Here is a 16,961-nt window from a genome sequence, read left to right as displayed (position 1 = left end):
TTCTCGGTAATCTGCATTCAGTAAGTGGCTATTGTAGAAACACGTTTTTTTTTCCATCTTAGTGAGTTTATTTGTTGTTAAATTTACTGCTACTTTTGTATCAAATTTCACATTATATCGAACTTGTAGGCTTTTTTTGCGAGTTTGATATATGAGAGTTTTACTGTATTTGCAAACGCATGTTTAGAACTTCAGCAGAACGGAAAAGTGGGCAAGTGAGAGAAGACTGTGCATTCTGGACAGCGGTAAAAGAGAAGACACGGCAAGGTGCTCACACAAGCACTGATTTACTTTTCAGAATGTATGACTAGAACATGCATGCCAGAAAAATGTTATTTTCGCAAGGAAAATTTCTTGTTCAAAAGGAACAGCCAGTCCCGTTGTTGCCACCGCCAATGCTTAGGTGAATTTGCCCTTGCCTACCAGGGCATGCCCAGAACTTATATGAAGCATTATTGTCCACATTAGTGGTGTGTGTAGTGGCATACACTGGTATGGTGTACACCAAGAGCATAGCTGTCGGGTAAGAATGTGTGGAATGCCATAATTTGCAGGACCCTTTCCATCGACTGCCCATCCGCATCATTTGGGGAGTGCTTCCAGTGGACACGGGTGATTACCTCAACCCCTCCGACAAAGGGGCCATGGTATTCGACCCCGCTTTTGACATTGCCGATCCAGCCTCGCAAGAGTGGCTGCTCTCCTTCTGTAAGCGGTTGCGCACCCAGAGCTTCCATCGCTCGGCGCTGGGTGTCCTCTTCTCGGGATGCTTCATCGAGACGTTGAAGTCTTGGATGGAGAGGCGCTGTGTCGACAGTTTCAAGCAGGTGCGGGCAGTGCCTCCTTGTCTGTGTGAATGATTTATTTTATTGCATCGGCTGTTGCAGCCAGATCTCACCGAGAACTCATGATTGTCGTCTACTTGAAGTCACCTAGTTGCCTGTGTGCCATTAAACCCAATACAGCAGAACACAACACATCATCACATTGCATTTAAAATAGGTAGTTTAAATGGATCACACCAGTGGATCATATGACACATTAATTGCCATATCTCCATCAATTAATTAATTGTCAGGCGGCTCATGGATTGTCAGTTTGTCACGTCAGTTTTAAACTCCTTATTCATGAAGCGACCTCCTTAACAGCTCACACTGAACTAGGCGTCGCATTGCATGAAAGCATCATCAATTTTTTACCCTATCTTGGCTAACGTAAAGGGTTCAGCTTAAGTTAAGGACAACGTAGCGGGCTATGGAAAGAAAAATGATAGGTGTAACATTAAGAGAAGCGGGCAGAGTGGGTGAGGGAACAAATGCGGGTTAATGAGGTCCTAGTCGAAATCAAGAGGAAGAAGTGGGCTTGGGCAGGGCTTGGGCAGGGCATGGAATGCGCAGGCAAGATAACTGCTGGCCCTTAAGGGTAACGGAATGGATTTCAAGAGAAGGCGAGTGTAGCAGGGGGGGGCAGAAAGTTAGGTGGGCAAATGAGATTAAGAAGTTTTGCAGGAATACGGTTGCTGCAACTGGCAAAGGACAGGTCTAATTGGAGAGACATGAGAGAGGTCTTCGCCCTGCAGTGGGAGCAGTTAGGCTGATGATGATGATGGTATTCTACAGCATTACAGAGGCAGGGTGGAGATACATAAATTATGTGAATTCTTAAGAGAATAAAATGAACAGTACAATAAACAATGTTATAAGCACTGCACTGCTTGTAAAATTGAGGAAGTTTTTATGAGCCTGGACCTCTGAAATTATGGTGTGCATGCTTGCCAACATATTGCCATTTCCAAATGCAGGCCAACCGCTTCCCTTGCTGCGAGTCATCTCGCTTTCCATACCCGAGGGACGTCTTCAACCTCTGCCTCCGGAGGGCCATTGCCAGCCTGCACCAGTCCCCCGGTTACTACTTCGTCCCCGGTATGGCGGGGCCACGTTTCCTACGCAACGGCACAGTTCGAGCGATCGTCCTCGAGTATGACAGCGTCTACTCTTACTCGCACTCGCACCATGACATGGACACCTTCTGGAACCGCGTCGAACACTGGATCGAAGACGAAATGAAAACTGCTCCGCCTGGTCTCCGCAATGGCTGGTTCATCAGCGACCTCGAGTTCTACGACCTACAGAGCAGTCTCGCTGATGGCACCCTGGTTGCCATGGGTGTGGCAGTGGGCGTATCATTTCTGGCTCTGCTGGTGACCACGCTGAACCTGCTTGTGAGCATTTATGCCATCCTCACCATCGCGTGCATCATCTGCACCACTGTGGGTGCGCTGGTGCTCATGGGGTGGCGACTCAATGTTCTTGAGAGCATCACAGTGTCGGTGGCCATCGGCCTGGCAGTTGACTACACAATACACTACGGTGTGGCCTATCGCCTGTCATCTCAGGTGAGCATTTTCTGCACCAACTGAAGAAGTTGCCAGTCTGCTTCGGTTTTAGGAGTTTAATCTCATCTGCTTCCAGAGGGAAGAAACGGCCTGATTTATATCTTTGCTAAGTTTCCTTCAGAGCCTCTACGGCTGCGTCCAAACATGACTGAGCTTTTGAATGCATCTTGCTTCTTCTCTACAGTATACTAGCCTGATATGGTTCCTGGTGACCACAATGCAATCTTAGGGGGTGTGAAAATGGGTAGACTAAGCTCCACTCTAGTTTCATATATCCGAAAGCGGATATCCGAAATCGGATTGTGTTCGTACGTCCACCGGGCGTCCAATCCTGGCAAAGGATGTTCGGATCTAACTCATACGTCCGACGGATATCTGTGGTTGCTTGGGGTGTTGCATAGAGGAAACGCTGCATGTGTCTGTATATACACGTCATCCAGATTCATCATTGTGCTGATTATACCCCAAGGTGTTCACTGTTTTAGTGCTACCACATACTGGTGCAGTCAATGGGATTATCACTTAGGTAAGGGTGCAGGCTAGTTGTTTATTCATGACTGAAGTACTACTGCAGAACTCCGAAACAACCAATGCAGAGACAAGACATGCAAATGCTGACTTCTGACTGAAATTTTATTAGAAAAATCTACAGCTTGTGTGCCAATGCTAGAGAAACTGTACAGTTAGCAAAGGAAGATACTTGGTGTACTACATGGTCAAAAGTAACAACTTTGCTTTTATCAATGGAACCGAAGGCAGGCTAACACAGCCTAGATATTTCCATTGCCACCGTAGCAGTGGACAACAGGCACTCTGACCCGATAGGGAGGTAGATTGTGGAGGCAGTGCAGATATCTAGGCTGCTTGATTATTGTGCTATAGTACGATACAACTTAAAAACCAGCAGTTGGTAACAGTGGGCCATGGCCCGCAGCATCCTATATTACTCTGCTGACTAATCACAACAGTGAACAAAATCAGCTTTTAATGCCTGGCTGTATAAAAAAAGTCAGAGGAATCAAAATTCTTAAACTTATAATTTCATCTCATGACTAGCTTTTTGTTAAGTAACAAGAAAAGCTTTAACAACGGTGTTTTTTTTGTCACGGAGGAATTCAGTTCGGCAATTCTGAATGCGGGCAGAGCCTCACTGCAGACTTGAGCTCTACCCAACTATAGCTTGCTTTCAGTTTCTCTGATAAAAGCATAGTTTCGATTTTTTACAGTGTATTGCACCAAATGTCATCCTTCACTTTTTGTATAGTTTCCCCAGAATCAGTAGACAAGTCGTAGTCGTTTCAAATAAAATTTCAGCTGGAAGTCAGGGTTCTTGTGTCTTGTCTCTGCGTCGATTGTTTCAGTGTTGCACTGTAGCACTTTAGATCACATGGGTATGGCTATATAGCCACAAGAGAGGCATTGTTGGGCAATGGAAGCACTCCCACTGTTAAGCCTTCTGGAAGTGCTAGGAGACCCACCATTACGATGGCAGCATTGGAAAGCGGATTTCAGAAATGTTTTAGATACAATACCCCCTATCCTATGCTGATTTACTTGTCAAAAATCTGTGAAATGCGAGCATTTCATGCCTAATGCTCCGTTCCATCAAGTCTTAGTGGTTTTGAATTCACATTTTGACTCTTACTTTGTTCCCATGATTGATTTCTCATAGCAGGACCGCGAGACCTCGGTGATTCAGTCGCTGTCGCGCGTCGGCAGCCCCGTCACCATGGCGGCGCTCACCAGCTTCCTGGCCGGGGCACTCATGTTCCCTTCCTTTGTGCTGGCCTACCTGCAAGTGGGGACCTTCCTCATGCTCGTCACGGGCGTCTCCTGGGTGTACGCCACCTTCTTCTTCCAGTCACTGCTCAGCATCGCCGGCCCTCAGCACGGTCGACTGCAGCTCGACTACCCCAGCCTGCAGTGCTGCGAGAGTGCGCCGGCGCCCGTCGACAAGACCGTGTATGCCCTCTCCGAGTCCACCCTGTCCACGTCGAGCGCTAGCTGCCCCGCCGCCATCGTGCACAGCGAAAGCCACGAGCTCGAGCCGCTGACCCTCGCCGCGGCGCTCAATGGCGGTAGCGCTGTGAACCGCACGGGGGGTCCCGGCAATGGCAAGAAGAAACAGAAGAAGACGAGGCAGCGCTCGGGGAGCCTGTCGGCGGCCGCTGCGCGGACTCACGGTGCTCGCCGGAAAGTTAGCCTGCCGGTTGTAAGTGTGACTTTCCACGGTGACCCCAGTCCGCGCCACGTGTCGGGTGCCACAAGTTCGTCCACCATCGTTTGCGGTGCTGACGAGGACATGCATGATGACCCTGTGGCATGAGATGGGCATTGGCGATGTGTGAGCCTGGAGGTTGCTTGCGTGATATTGGATGTCGTGTCTCAGGGGCTCGGGTTGAGGAGCTGGGCAGAACGTCTCGCACAGCAAAGCAGGGATCCCAAAGATCACAAAAGCACTTGCGGCCATAGGGCCGAGAGTTTCTGCGTCACAGATGGTGGGTCCTGCCATGTTGGCATGTTTTCAGAGGAGGCAAAAATTGCTTGAGTCATTCATCGTCGTAGTATTGCAAAGACTGGCACTTGGGCAGCAAAGTAGAATTGTCAAAGGTCGTGAATGCACTCACACCCATGTATCGCCGAGGACTTGTTAGTTTGACAGGTTTCTCTGTAGACCTTAAAACCTAGCCAATGTCATTGATGGTGATTTTGGCTGAAGTGCACAGAGGGCATGAAGTGCTGAGGTTGATTGCTGAGGAAGGCAGAATTAAAAAGGGAATTTTAAAAGGAAGATGACATATTTTATTTTGCAAAAATTTGTTAAGAAATGAGTGAAGCCGGCCTCACAGAAACTTAACGCTTGATGGCTATTGCAGGTCACAATGCAATGTTGAATGGTCACTCTAGCCATGAAGTGGCATTTCAGTTATTGTCTTGACGATAACTACTTACTTGTTTGGCATACATGTGCCTGTAAAGGTTGAAGCAGTATGAAACAGATTTTTTTGTAAGCATGTAGGCAACATTTATTCCCAAAGCATAAATGAGAAGCGTACTTTAATTTTCTTTCCAAGTAGTTTTCATGCATGCATGATCTGTTTAACAAATTTCAATTTTAATGCAGAAATTTAAAAAATCACAAATAATATACCATAAATTAATAAAAGTGGAAATAAGTCGGAGTGTAAATTTTCTTTTGTATTGCTCATACTTCTGCATACAGCATGGAAACAGTCATGAGATCATCATCAGGTAACTTAACAAACAAATCACGTTGGAGTGTTGTGATGGCTAGGGGTGGCCTGCATTTTTGTTTCTCGCTAGTTCATTATCACGGCTGCAGTGTCACATAATCATATTTTGATTGCTTTCAGAGATTTCACTTTTGAAATCTCTGACTTGTTTTATCATAAATTTGTACATCTAATTTACGTTTCCATCCATACTTCATGTGATGGCAACTACTGTCCTCAATTTGAATTTTGGGGGAGCGAGAGGTATCGGTTCTGCAGCTTTGTATTGAGGTTTGCGTTGTGATTCATTACTTGTATTAAGAAGCTTAACAAGAATTATTCAGAATAGTTAGGAAGTGGCAGCAATTTAACTTTTATTACTACTTTGTGGAAAGTGGTTGTAGTCATGTGAATGCACTGTTCGTTTGCCTTCTTCAGGAACAGTGAAAATGCCAAACTGAGCAAAAGTTTAGATTTGGTTATCAGAGTGACTACTTAACGGTCGCATAGATGCCTCAGTACAAATTGGCTCATGTTTTTGTGTTAGACATTTACATTCAATGAGCAAACATCTTAACCCACAAGCAGCACATCTTAACAGACCTGTTATTGTGAGCAAACTATCTTCAGTGTTGCCAGCCCATAAAATCTACTCACCGTATGAAGAACCTGCTCTATTGGTAAAAGCATGAAATTATGTGCTGTGATGTGATATTTACAGACAGCAGTCCTGTTAACGTGAAGAACTATTTAAAAGTGTGTTGTCTTGTTGTTATGTTCACATTTGTTTCAATCTTTGACTCATTCTAAGTTCCCAAGTTCCATAGTGCTTGAGATGTTGTCATTATGAGCCGACGTTGCTGTCGCCATGTTGCACATACTTCATTTATGCAAAGTTTTGTTTTAAAACACGTCATCAAATATTTGTCTCCTTTATCAAGTTCCTAGAAAGTGCCAACTGCATTAAGTACTAAGTGCAAATAAGAGCTGTGTTGTCCTTTCTGTGTAAGTTTTACCTCTGCACTACAGCCTTTTTCTTGTAATAGTGAAAATGAGTCGGTAGTACTTGAAGTAGCCCATTGCCAACACAGGCATGAAGCGTCAAATGTAAGTTTTGGTCTTTGCCAAGATGCAGTTCACTGATGACAGTCTTCTGAACAACCTGATTGTTGCCACGGACGAACAACGGCGGACAGTTTTACCACGATTCTCTTCAAGTCATTCACCGACTTGTGCGTATCTGTGTTTCCGCTGCCGCCAAGACTTCTACGCCTGTCAAACTTGTGACATCACACATGACGCTATGGCATCACACGTGGCAGCAAGTTTTGTATTTTTGTGCTGCTGAGAGTGTGAAGTAACTCAGCGAGCGAAAAACCCACCAGATTGTGCACTTCCATGTCACCGCATCCCCCCTGTGGACAGTAAAGCTCCCACGAACGTACTGCGGACGTTCGGGACATCGACAAGACGTTCAAAGGACGTCCAAAGGATTTCCAGTGCCCATTAGGCACCTCATCACTTCATCGTTGTGTTGGTGAGTCATCGCATCAAGTAATCGCGTTTCAGGCGGCCAGAGCATTCCGCCAGTGTTGTGTTGTTGTGTTTGTCGTGTCTCCAAAGCGAGCAGCAGCACCTGAAAAGTCACAACCTGTGTGGCAAAACCCGTGTATACCTTCTTTCAAGGGTCACCACCACATCATCCCATCACGCGCCAGACATCGTCTGGAGTCTCTCGCACTCCGTGCAATGCATTAGAGGAGTTGGGACAGGAAGATAACTCTCAGCTTCTCGTTTTCTTCACTGATGTTGGTGTGCGGGGTCTTAGGAATGGTAGAATTTAGAAAAATATGCCCCGCTGTCCTGTAATTACTGAAGCATTTTGAGGACGGTATTTACAGTGCCGTTTTTAGAGTTTTGGCTTCAGTTTCTCTGTGTTGTTACGTCATAAGAAGGTACAGTGGACTCTTGTTAATTTGAGCTTAGTTCATTGGAATCGTTGTTCTGGCCCCATCAACATCGTATGTATTGAAAAGGCTTCACCTAATTCAACCTCCGCATAATTCAAACACGTTTACTGTCTCCTTTGATTTGAATATCTAAAGTACTATAGACACCTAAATTTAGTTGCATGTTTTCTTCTCTAAAATGATGCATTATACTTTAGAATGCATCGATCACTGCCAAGGTATTTGCCCATGACCGCTCAATAATTTATAGTTCTTCTCTCATGCTGTTTCGGTTTCATCAACTGAACGATGCTGTGACGTGCAGTTGACCTTGGTCATGAAAAAACTTAAAATATAAACGCTGATGCATAGTTTTAATTCGCTACATTGCTTAAACCAGCCTGCTTCAAGAGCTGGAATGACAGCAAACAAAGTATCAGTAGTTGTATTACCGTTTTTTTCATGCCTCGCATGACGTAAAGGTCAACTACACGTCCTAGCCATCCTTTAGTTGATGAAACTGAAACAGCATCAAGAAATTAAATTTTTATAGATTATTTAGTGGTCATGGGCAAATATCACACGGTGATTCATGTATATTAATGTCTAACATATCATTTGAAAGAAGAAAACATGTAGGCAAAAACTTGGTGTCTGTAGCCTTTAAAGAGTTAACTATACATAAACAGCCACAAGTTACATGTGCTGATGATAATCTGGACAATGTGTCACTGTACTGTGTGTGCACATATTTTGGTTTTTTGTCTTTGCATTTACAGCATCACAGCCCACTGAAACCAAGTGAAACTCCTGGCAAAAAGAACTGCTCTAATAATTTATTTAAAGTGCACTGGGACATAGCTTCTCAGTTCTGTCGCTTCTAAGGCCCTGCACATTGTTATTAAAAAAAAAAATCACAGCCTGAGAACTTGGTGTCCCTACTTTGAGCATAGCTATCGCCTTTCAGGCAAGTGTACTTTGTTTTCTTGCAAAACTCTGTGTGTGCATCCGCAGTTATCACTAGCCCTAGTGGCTACACTGTTCAAATGCAGAAACTTTTCCATGTGGCAAGGTACGTATTGAATTACTTTATAGTAGCAGTATATTAGTAGGTTAGTATATTAGCTGGTGGTGAAACAGTGATTATGGGCAAGGCATTAGGTCTTTCTTCAAAATGCCAAATTTGTTAATGTAGTGTCTTTTTGTCTGCTGTGTTTTTGTGAAAGAACATAAGGACCTAGACAAAAACTTTACTCATGTTGTTGATTGGAGTTGCATTTATTTATTGTGCTAAGTGCAGCAAAATTCATTGCACCTAGTATTGTAAATGTTGGTAAATTGAAAATCATATGTGGGCTTCATTGCATTTGAATAGAAAAGAAGAAAATGGGGTCTTCTTTTCTGAAAAAAATGGTTTTTTCCATAAAATTGCATTTCTACAGAAACTTATCATTTTCACATGGAAAATTTTAATTAAAACCAATGGTCAGATACTTCCTTGGTACCTTGAAATTTGATGAGTTCATTTAGATATAATATGAAGAAACACCTGCTCCTGTCGTATATTGAAAATCACAGTTTTTCAGTTTTTTTTACTGTTATTTTTACACTGCTTGTTCATCTGTGCACTAGTGAGGGGACATTTTTGCCACTAACTTTTCTGTTTCTTTTATTGCCCCTTTCACTTTAGGCTTGCTCAGTTTAGTTTATGGTATGAAATCCAGCTGAAGCAACATTCTTCTGGCATTAGTGTCGTTTATAGACTATTGGAATGTTAATGGTCTCGGATGTAAGCACTTATTGTGCTTGAATAATTGGCCCTTTGCAAGTATGTAGCATTTGTTGGCAAATTTTTTCGTGGTACATGCAACCGCCTGCTTTCTTTATAAAGAACAATATTTTTAATTTGTAAAATTTGTTCTATTTGACAATGTCAGTCCAAAAGCATTGAAGCTTGTGATTGAGCTTGTGCAGTTCTTCATTGAGCTTAAATTAGTCAGCAGAAAGGAAGTTTTTTCTTTGATGCAAAACATTTTATCCGAAAAGGGTGGGAAGCTCTTTTACCAATCAGAGCAGTTCCGCATTCCTCATATGTATTCAAACAGAAAAACGGAGTTTGGCTCATTACAAAGCTTTTCATTGATCCCTTAGTGGCTAATTCTTCTGACCAGAAACAGTGTTAGAATGGTGCGTGAACTATATTGCTCCAAGCTGCTAACTATGCTTTTCAAAGCCTAGAAAACATGGCAGGGACTGCGTAACTGCAGTAATTCAAGCTTTATTGGCCATATTTCGAACACTTCACCACCTTGAGGGAAAGTCATAAAATAATTGAAATATTGCTGGACAGTCCCAAAAACTTCTAGAGGCACACGTGGAAGTGAGAATCATTCATGTCAAATGATAAAAATCGAGCTTTCTGCATATCAGCGCAACTTTTCGGTCGTGTGATAGGGCTCAAAGCATGGGGTTGCACACACAAGGCGTTGGAATCGTTCCATCTTCCCACCTTTTTATGGCTCGTATCACACTGTCCTCAGTGGGCAGTCCAGGTCGGAACCCGTGCTGGAGTTCTGCTCTATTTATAACTGTCAATGTTCATTTCAAAACAAAGAGTTTGAATTGCAATAACATCAGGCAACACACTTTTTTGATACTTAACAGAACATGGAGCAGCAGCTTGCAAACGCTATGGAAGAATGCATCAGAAACCATTGCTTTTAGCAAAGAGATGAATGTATTGCTTCACACATACTATATTTAGCTCATAATCATCCATGTTTTAAGTTCCCTATGCTTTCTCTGCAATTACACTATAATTAGCACTATGATTTCTTTGCCATCAGAGAGCCAGGGTAGGTAAACTTGCTATAGAACCTGCATAGGTATTTTCCGTGTCTTACATTACCTGAGATATTGTAGCGAGATTAGCCAGGAATGCTGACACAATGGTTCAGTACTGTAACTGTGCAACTCCATTACACTTTCATAGCACCGACTACAAATTGGTACATGCTACATAATATAAAGTAAGGCAAAATTGTTCTGCTATGTTAATGCCACTGTCATTTGAAACAAAGCCAATGGATTGTATGTTTGCTGATAAAATGTTTAGCTAATGCGTTACATGTGATAACATTGTTGTGTAATTTGTGGCACTGTCTTTACCTTTACTTAAGGCTATCACGTTTATTGTTAATTGCTGTTTCAGTGGTGTTATGGTCGCACTGTTGTAGATAAGGTGCACTGAATGCACTGCGATGCACGTCTCCACAAACTTGATGGGTTTGTTTGATAGACTTTGTAGTGATTAACTTTGTGAAAGCCTCTAGCCAATGTTTTTATGGAATTTAAGAAAAAAAAACCGTGTGCCAAAAGGTGGCGCTAAGAAATTGCTTCCAGAGCTGTGCAATGCTCAAACTGTACATTGCCGCGTGTCGTGTTTGCATATATATCGAGACGTGGAGAGGTGTGCTTGCTCATCGACAAACATTCTCACCTGTGCACAGCACACACTGAGACGCTATCGTCTCCAAGCCATTCAGTGATAGCATCTCAATATCACAGTTTAAAGCTTGCATGAAAAAACAAACAGTTTTGTGCACAAAAAGCTGTGTGGCTGGTTTGGAAACACACTCGACGCCTGTGATGCCATGTATTGGATCAATTTTGTAACCACTCCTCCATTACATAACCTGTGTGCGCTTGTTTGTGTGTCATCTAGATGGCACTCTGTGTCACCATTGTTCATAGTAGTGTACGAAAGAGTGCCAAGATGCAGTTGTGTATATCAGGCATGGCACACGCCATCATTTATGTAGACGTTAAGCAAGAAATGTATTTTGAAGACTTGTCTTGTTAGTTCTAAATATGCTCAATTGTGCTGAGGTGTTCAGCTTGTTTTCAGCATATTTGATAGACTGTTCATTGTGCATAATGCTTCCATCACTCATGATTAAGCTAATATGAACCATCATCTCTTATCGTTTCAAATATATGGTTTCAGAAGGGGAAAAAAAAGGAGAAACATTTGAATGAAAGAGCACGACCATTAAAATACTTGAAGCGAGTGAGATGCATGTTAGTACTTGTCTGTTGCGTACATATTTCGCATGTGATAAGTGAAACACGCTTGGTTTTATCAGCAGCATGACAGATGTGTCACATGGCCAAGCTGTGACATGTGACGCACAATGACTCGATGTCACGAGGCACTTCCTTATCATTTGGCTTGGTTTGCCTAGCTGATGAAGGTCATGACATTCCCATGTCGTGACTACGTGCTACATGTGAAGCATGCTTGTGATAGACATGTGCTGCGATTCTCACAGGTTCTTTGTGATGCGATATATTGCATGTGTGGATGTGCTGTACGTAGTGTGAGAGGCAAGATGTGACACAAGAATGTCACTCGAATGTTCGATGCGTGATGCAAGTGAAGCGTTGGTTTGTCCTCTCAGTGGTGTGTGCAAATCAGCCTTGTGTTATTTGTTACCTGTTTGTGAGAACAGCTGATGTGCCAAGTTTTGTGCAAGCAGAGGGCGTGGACAACACGCCACCTTAGTCTCTACAGGTGTGCGAACAGAGTGCCACACGGACTCGTGTGTGTTGCTTTTCGCATTCACTTTCACCTGCGGTCCCATCACAAGCACTGCACATGCCATACTCATTACTAACATGTAAACTAAACAGCCACTGCAAGCACACATATATGCTCAGTGTGGTATGTGATCGCACCTCACCGACATGTGGGGCTCACTGTGTATAGTTTCCCCCTCGATTCACACAGGCCTGTTTCCTCTCAAAGAGACTCCCTGTAAAGACACGTAGCCGTAGCAGTGAGAACTTAGAGCTAGATTTCGCCTTCTCGATATATGACAGCGCTGGTTTTGTTGGAGCGTTGTTCATGTGCCAATGGTGGCTTGTTGCGATTGTTTTGTTTTCTGCTCATTACCGAGAACAAAGTGTTGTTGCCGTGTTCTTTAATCAGTTGCATTTACTGCTACTGTTTTGTTCACTGCATAGCAATTTGGGTGTGTTGGTATATCATAATTACAGATTGCATCGCAAAACGAACATTGAACAGACTGTAAGAGGGGTGCACAAGGCACAGGTGCCTGTTAACTTCCAACTCCGAATCAGAAGTTGGTGCCCGACTTCTGAAGTCAGTACCCGTGTTCCATCTTCCAAGTGTGAGTTGGAAGTTAGCATTCATAGTGCGTGTACCCTCTTCATCTGTCAGGTGTCTCTTTTATGTTACAAACTACAGTTCTTTTGGTGGGCTACAGCATGGCAGGTCAAGTTGTGCATGCCTTTCCGTAAAGTTTAGAGACTGGGCTAGGGCTTAATGTTCAGTGTGTGGTCCAATACTTCCGGTCATGATTTAAACTGCCCCTTCTGTGGTCATTACACTTAGCCTCCGAGTGCTCCTCTGAACAGCCAGCAAATAGCTGCCCAAAATTGATTTTGACCATTTCTGTTTTGCTGCTACTTAAAGGACCCTAGTTCTGTCAACTAGTTGCTCGTTTTTGGGCTTTAAATTTTCATTTCTTGATAAAGCTCCATTTTGTTAAATGTTATGTTAGAGATACAATTTCCCTGGATTTGCTGCCCATATTCATGCAGAGCTTTATCTTAAACTGCTGTGCAGATTAAACTTCCATTTCTCTTTCTACACAGATTGCCATAACCATGCAAGGAAGGCTCTTTTTTTCCTAACTCCCTTAACCCGCTAAGAGAGACTTTTTTTTTTGGAAAGGGCACCGAAATGGTGATTTAGTACCCGTGCTGCTGTCTGTCAGCAAACCAAAAAAAAAAATGATCTGGATGAGCTCTAGTTGCTTAAACCTAGCACGAAGTACCAGAAAACACATGACAAGCTGGATTTATCATGAGCCGGATTATGACGAGCCTGGCTTGTTCAAGTCTGCGACGTGGGTTCACAAGTCAAAGCCACATACCTTTAATGAGACTGGTGAGCCTTGACATACTGCATTACCCCCGTGTTCTACCAGAATTTGTCATTTTTCCTCAGGCGGAGCTATAAAATAAGTCTGGACACTTTATGGATGAAGGCTGCATGTGCTTGCGATGACGACTTGCTGATTTGCATTCCTTGAATGGCTTTGCAGCTTGCTTGACTGGTTGACTGTACAGTGTTAGCAGGTTAGGTCGACGCAACCCTTCAGTCTTGCTTCATTAGATACATAATTGTGGTCGCTGAGAGCAGTGATTGCATTTATTAAATGACACATTTCTGAAGGTCCTTGAAGGGAGGGATATGCTCCATTTTACCCACACGCTCATCATTGTTAAGAGCTGGATGTACTGCCTCTGAACTGACCTTGTGCACAAAAAGGTTACCAAAGGTTTCTGTTTTGTTGGGAGACTCACTGGAAAAAGTGACTTGTCATTTGTTGCAGCTGAGTGGCAAACCTCTAGTGGCAAAAGCCTGCTTTTGAACAAGGTGGTCCTATGACCCGTAAAGCATTTACTGTTCCCACTTACATGTCTTGACCCCGTAAAGCGTTTACTTTTCTCATTTGAAAGTCTTTCAGTGATAGAACCACCTAAAACTGAGCGTGATTTCAATTCTCAGCTGTAGGATGACTACCGGAGACTGTACATCTGAAGTTTCTCACAAATGCCAGCACATGTACTGTAAGACATTTGCCATGAAACTAACAAATTGTTTTGTAACTGTTGTATGCTGCCATTACCTATTTGTGCGACACTGGCATAAAGTGAGTGTAAATGGGTAGAAGATGAAGGAAAGCTCATTTGGTGCATGATTCATTAAGACTGCTATGTGTATCATAAACATTCCAAGTTCTGAAGTACTATATCATAATGTCCTGCTTTGTTTAAAACAATGGACTTTATATTTTACCTGTTGAGGAGTAACAAAATTCTTGACAGAAGTGACAGAAAGTAACAGCATATCCAACATTTGTAGCAGTCATTTCCTAACTTGCAATCTTTCAAATTTCACCCATTGGCTGTGACAGGAGAAACCAAGAGACTCTGTCATAAGGCATAAATTAGTTAGATTGGGTACTTTTCTCAAGATTACCTTCAGCTGAAGAGCATCAATAAATCATAAATCAGTGAGGAATACAGGCATCACGGCTAGGACACAGGCTGACCAACCTGTGGTCATATCAGTCTATATCATTAGCACAAATCTATGAAGCGAAAAAAGCCGCCGCGGTGGCTCAGCGGTTATGGTGCTCGGCTGCTGACCCAAAAGACGCGGGTTCGATCCCGGCCGCGGCGGCTGGAATTTCTTTGGAGAAGAAATTCTAGAGGCCCGTGTACTGTGCAATGTCAGTGCACGTTAAAGAACCCCAGGTGGTGGAAATTTCCGGAGCCCTCCACTACGGCGTCTCTCATAGCCTTAGTCGCTTTGGGACGTTAAACCCCATAAACTAAAACTAAAACTATGAAGCGAAAATGTTGAGAATGGAGATTGTGAAAAGATGAAAGATGAGGTGCCAGTATGGACACAAGGCATTGATAAATCTTATTCGTGTCTAGCTGCAGGTCAATTTTTGCTGTGGCTTTTCAGTATGCACAAGACATTGCCATTTTATGCTGAACAATACCCTTAAGTCATGATTGTTCTGTTAATTTTGATAGACCATGATTTATCTGTCATATAAGCCGATTTACAACCTGGTAGTCTCTCAAACACAGCCTAGCATATGAGTCCAAATTATGCCAGTGTCACATTATGTAGTGAATGCCATCCGAATTAAAAGAGATCAATTAGAAATGGTCAGTACACAGTTGCGACCAATTGGAAATCGGTTGAAACCATTTGTATTTCTGATAGATTTAATTATTTTAAGGCGAGTTCTAAAAGATCTTTTTAGTTGGGGTTATTCGGAAATGAATTTCACATATGCGTCAACGTATTTGCATTTCAATTTATGTCGCCAGTGTGCACATTTGTGTTTGAACTCAGCTACAAACAGTACTATTTCTGGCATGTCTTCTCAACCCTTGTCCTTTCTTGAGGCCAACAGCTGAGCCAACTTGTTACCAGTGGAATTGGAACTGGCCCTGCATTTAGTGCACATGCGAATGCTGCTGTTGAAACTTGAGTGAAGTCATTTATTTTGGTGCTATGTGGGGGTGTACGAGGAACTGTTGCTCTTGCCATCAAAGGTTATTTTTGCCAGCTCCGATTTGAGAAAGGCAAATGGGGAAAATTTTTGCCTTGGAAACTGAAGATATATACATATATATATATATATATCTTGTACATAGAACTGCCTTCTCAGAGGATGCTTCTTTTGGAGGAAATAAAGAGATATTGTACATACCAGCAACAACTGTGCACTGTTCTAATTATGTATATGCGTGTGCGAATATTCGGTCGAATAGTAAAGTGTTCGATATTTGACTTGACCCAATTATTTGTAGGCGTGTGCAAATACTCGAAATTTTCAAATATGAAATCAAATATCCTGCTATTTGATTCGCTGAACGAATAAAATAGTTAACATTCAGAATTATTTTAGTTGTTGTAGAACGTAAGTAAATGTTGCTCGCAGAGCAACCATAGCTCGGCAGCAGTTGTCGAGGTGCGGTTACTGAGTGTAGCTAAAACTGTAGTGCACGTTGATGGAATCCAGACGCAGTCGCTGTTAAACGAATCAGATACGATTTCAAGTTTTCAGATATTTTTCGAATAATAGGTGCAAAGCTCAAATAGAACATGCCGTAGTTTTCTTCGACAGCTCTTTCACTCAAATGCCACACATCATGCTGCCATGGTCAGACTGTGCGTTCAGTGCCACAACAGAGTCCATCCATGTGATGGCATTCGTGATGCTCATATATATATGACCTCTAAGACTGGCGGAGCGCACAGTTCAGCAGAGTTCAACCAATTCTGACTTCACGCCCAATATCAGTGGCCATGACTCAACCTTCATTCCTCTCATCAACTGAGATGTAGCGCCAGTTTAGTTGCCATCGCTGCCAGAAGCGAAATTTAATTTTCTGATGCATATGACATGAAAGTCATGGAGTTAATGTCCTAACTTCGTGTTGCATGCCATCTACATTGTTGTGTCCTTCGGCAGACACAGCTTTGACTTCATAGTTTACAGTGCCACCGCTAGTGGTTCGCTGTTTCACATGAATATTCATTTAGCACAAATATTTGCACACAAGCAGCAAATAATCATATGAACATTCTGTTCACATTCAATTCAGTTTTTAACTACTCTATTCGTATTTGATTCGCTACCGAAGCTAGACTATGTTTGATTTGGTTTCAGAAAAGCACTATTAAAAGCACTAATTATTTGGTATTCGAAATCTCCAAATATTCAGGAACTCTCTCAGAAACATTTCAGGAACTCTTCCTGTGTC

General features: G+C 42.8%; 1 protein-coding gene across 3 annotated transcripts in view; it reads left to right on the top strand.

The window, feature by feature from the left end:
- disp (RND transporter family member dispatched) overlaps nt 1-15,884 on the top strand; it is a 326,749-nt gene extending 310,865 nt beyond the window's left edge. For 2 of the 3 annotated variants that reach the window (XM_089560332.1, XM_089560330.1), the window contains exons 13-15: nt 555-827; nt 1,802-2,395; nt 4,068-15,884. In XM_089560332.1, the coding sequence (XP_089416458.1) occupies nt 555-827; nt 1,802-2,395; nt 4,068-4,721 (1,521 nt within the window). In that variant the 3' untranslated portion in view covers nt 4,722-15,884. The remainder of the gene's footprint in view (nt 1-554; nt 828-1,801; nt 2,396-4,067) is intronic. The other variant, XM_089560331.1, reaches the window with a different exon arrangement.
- The last annotated feature ends 1,077 nt before the right edge of the window (nt 15,885-16,961 follow it).

This window comes from Amblyomma mixtum, chromosome 9 (genome assembly GCF_055824585.1).
Source record: "Amblyomma mixtum isolate Tamu chromosome 9, ASM5582458v1, whole genome shotgun sequence".
In the NCBI taxonomy this organism is placed as follows: Eukaryota; Metazoa; Arthropoda; class Arachnida; order Ixodida; family Ixodidae; genus Amblyomma; species Amblyomma mixtum.
The sequence above is the reverse complement of the archived record's forward strand: the minus strand, read 5'-3'. Positions and strand labels throughout refer to the sequence as shown.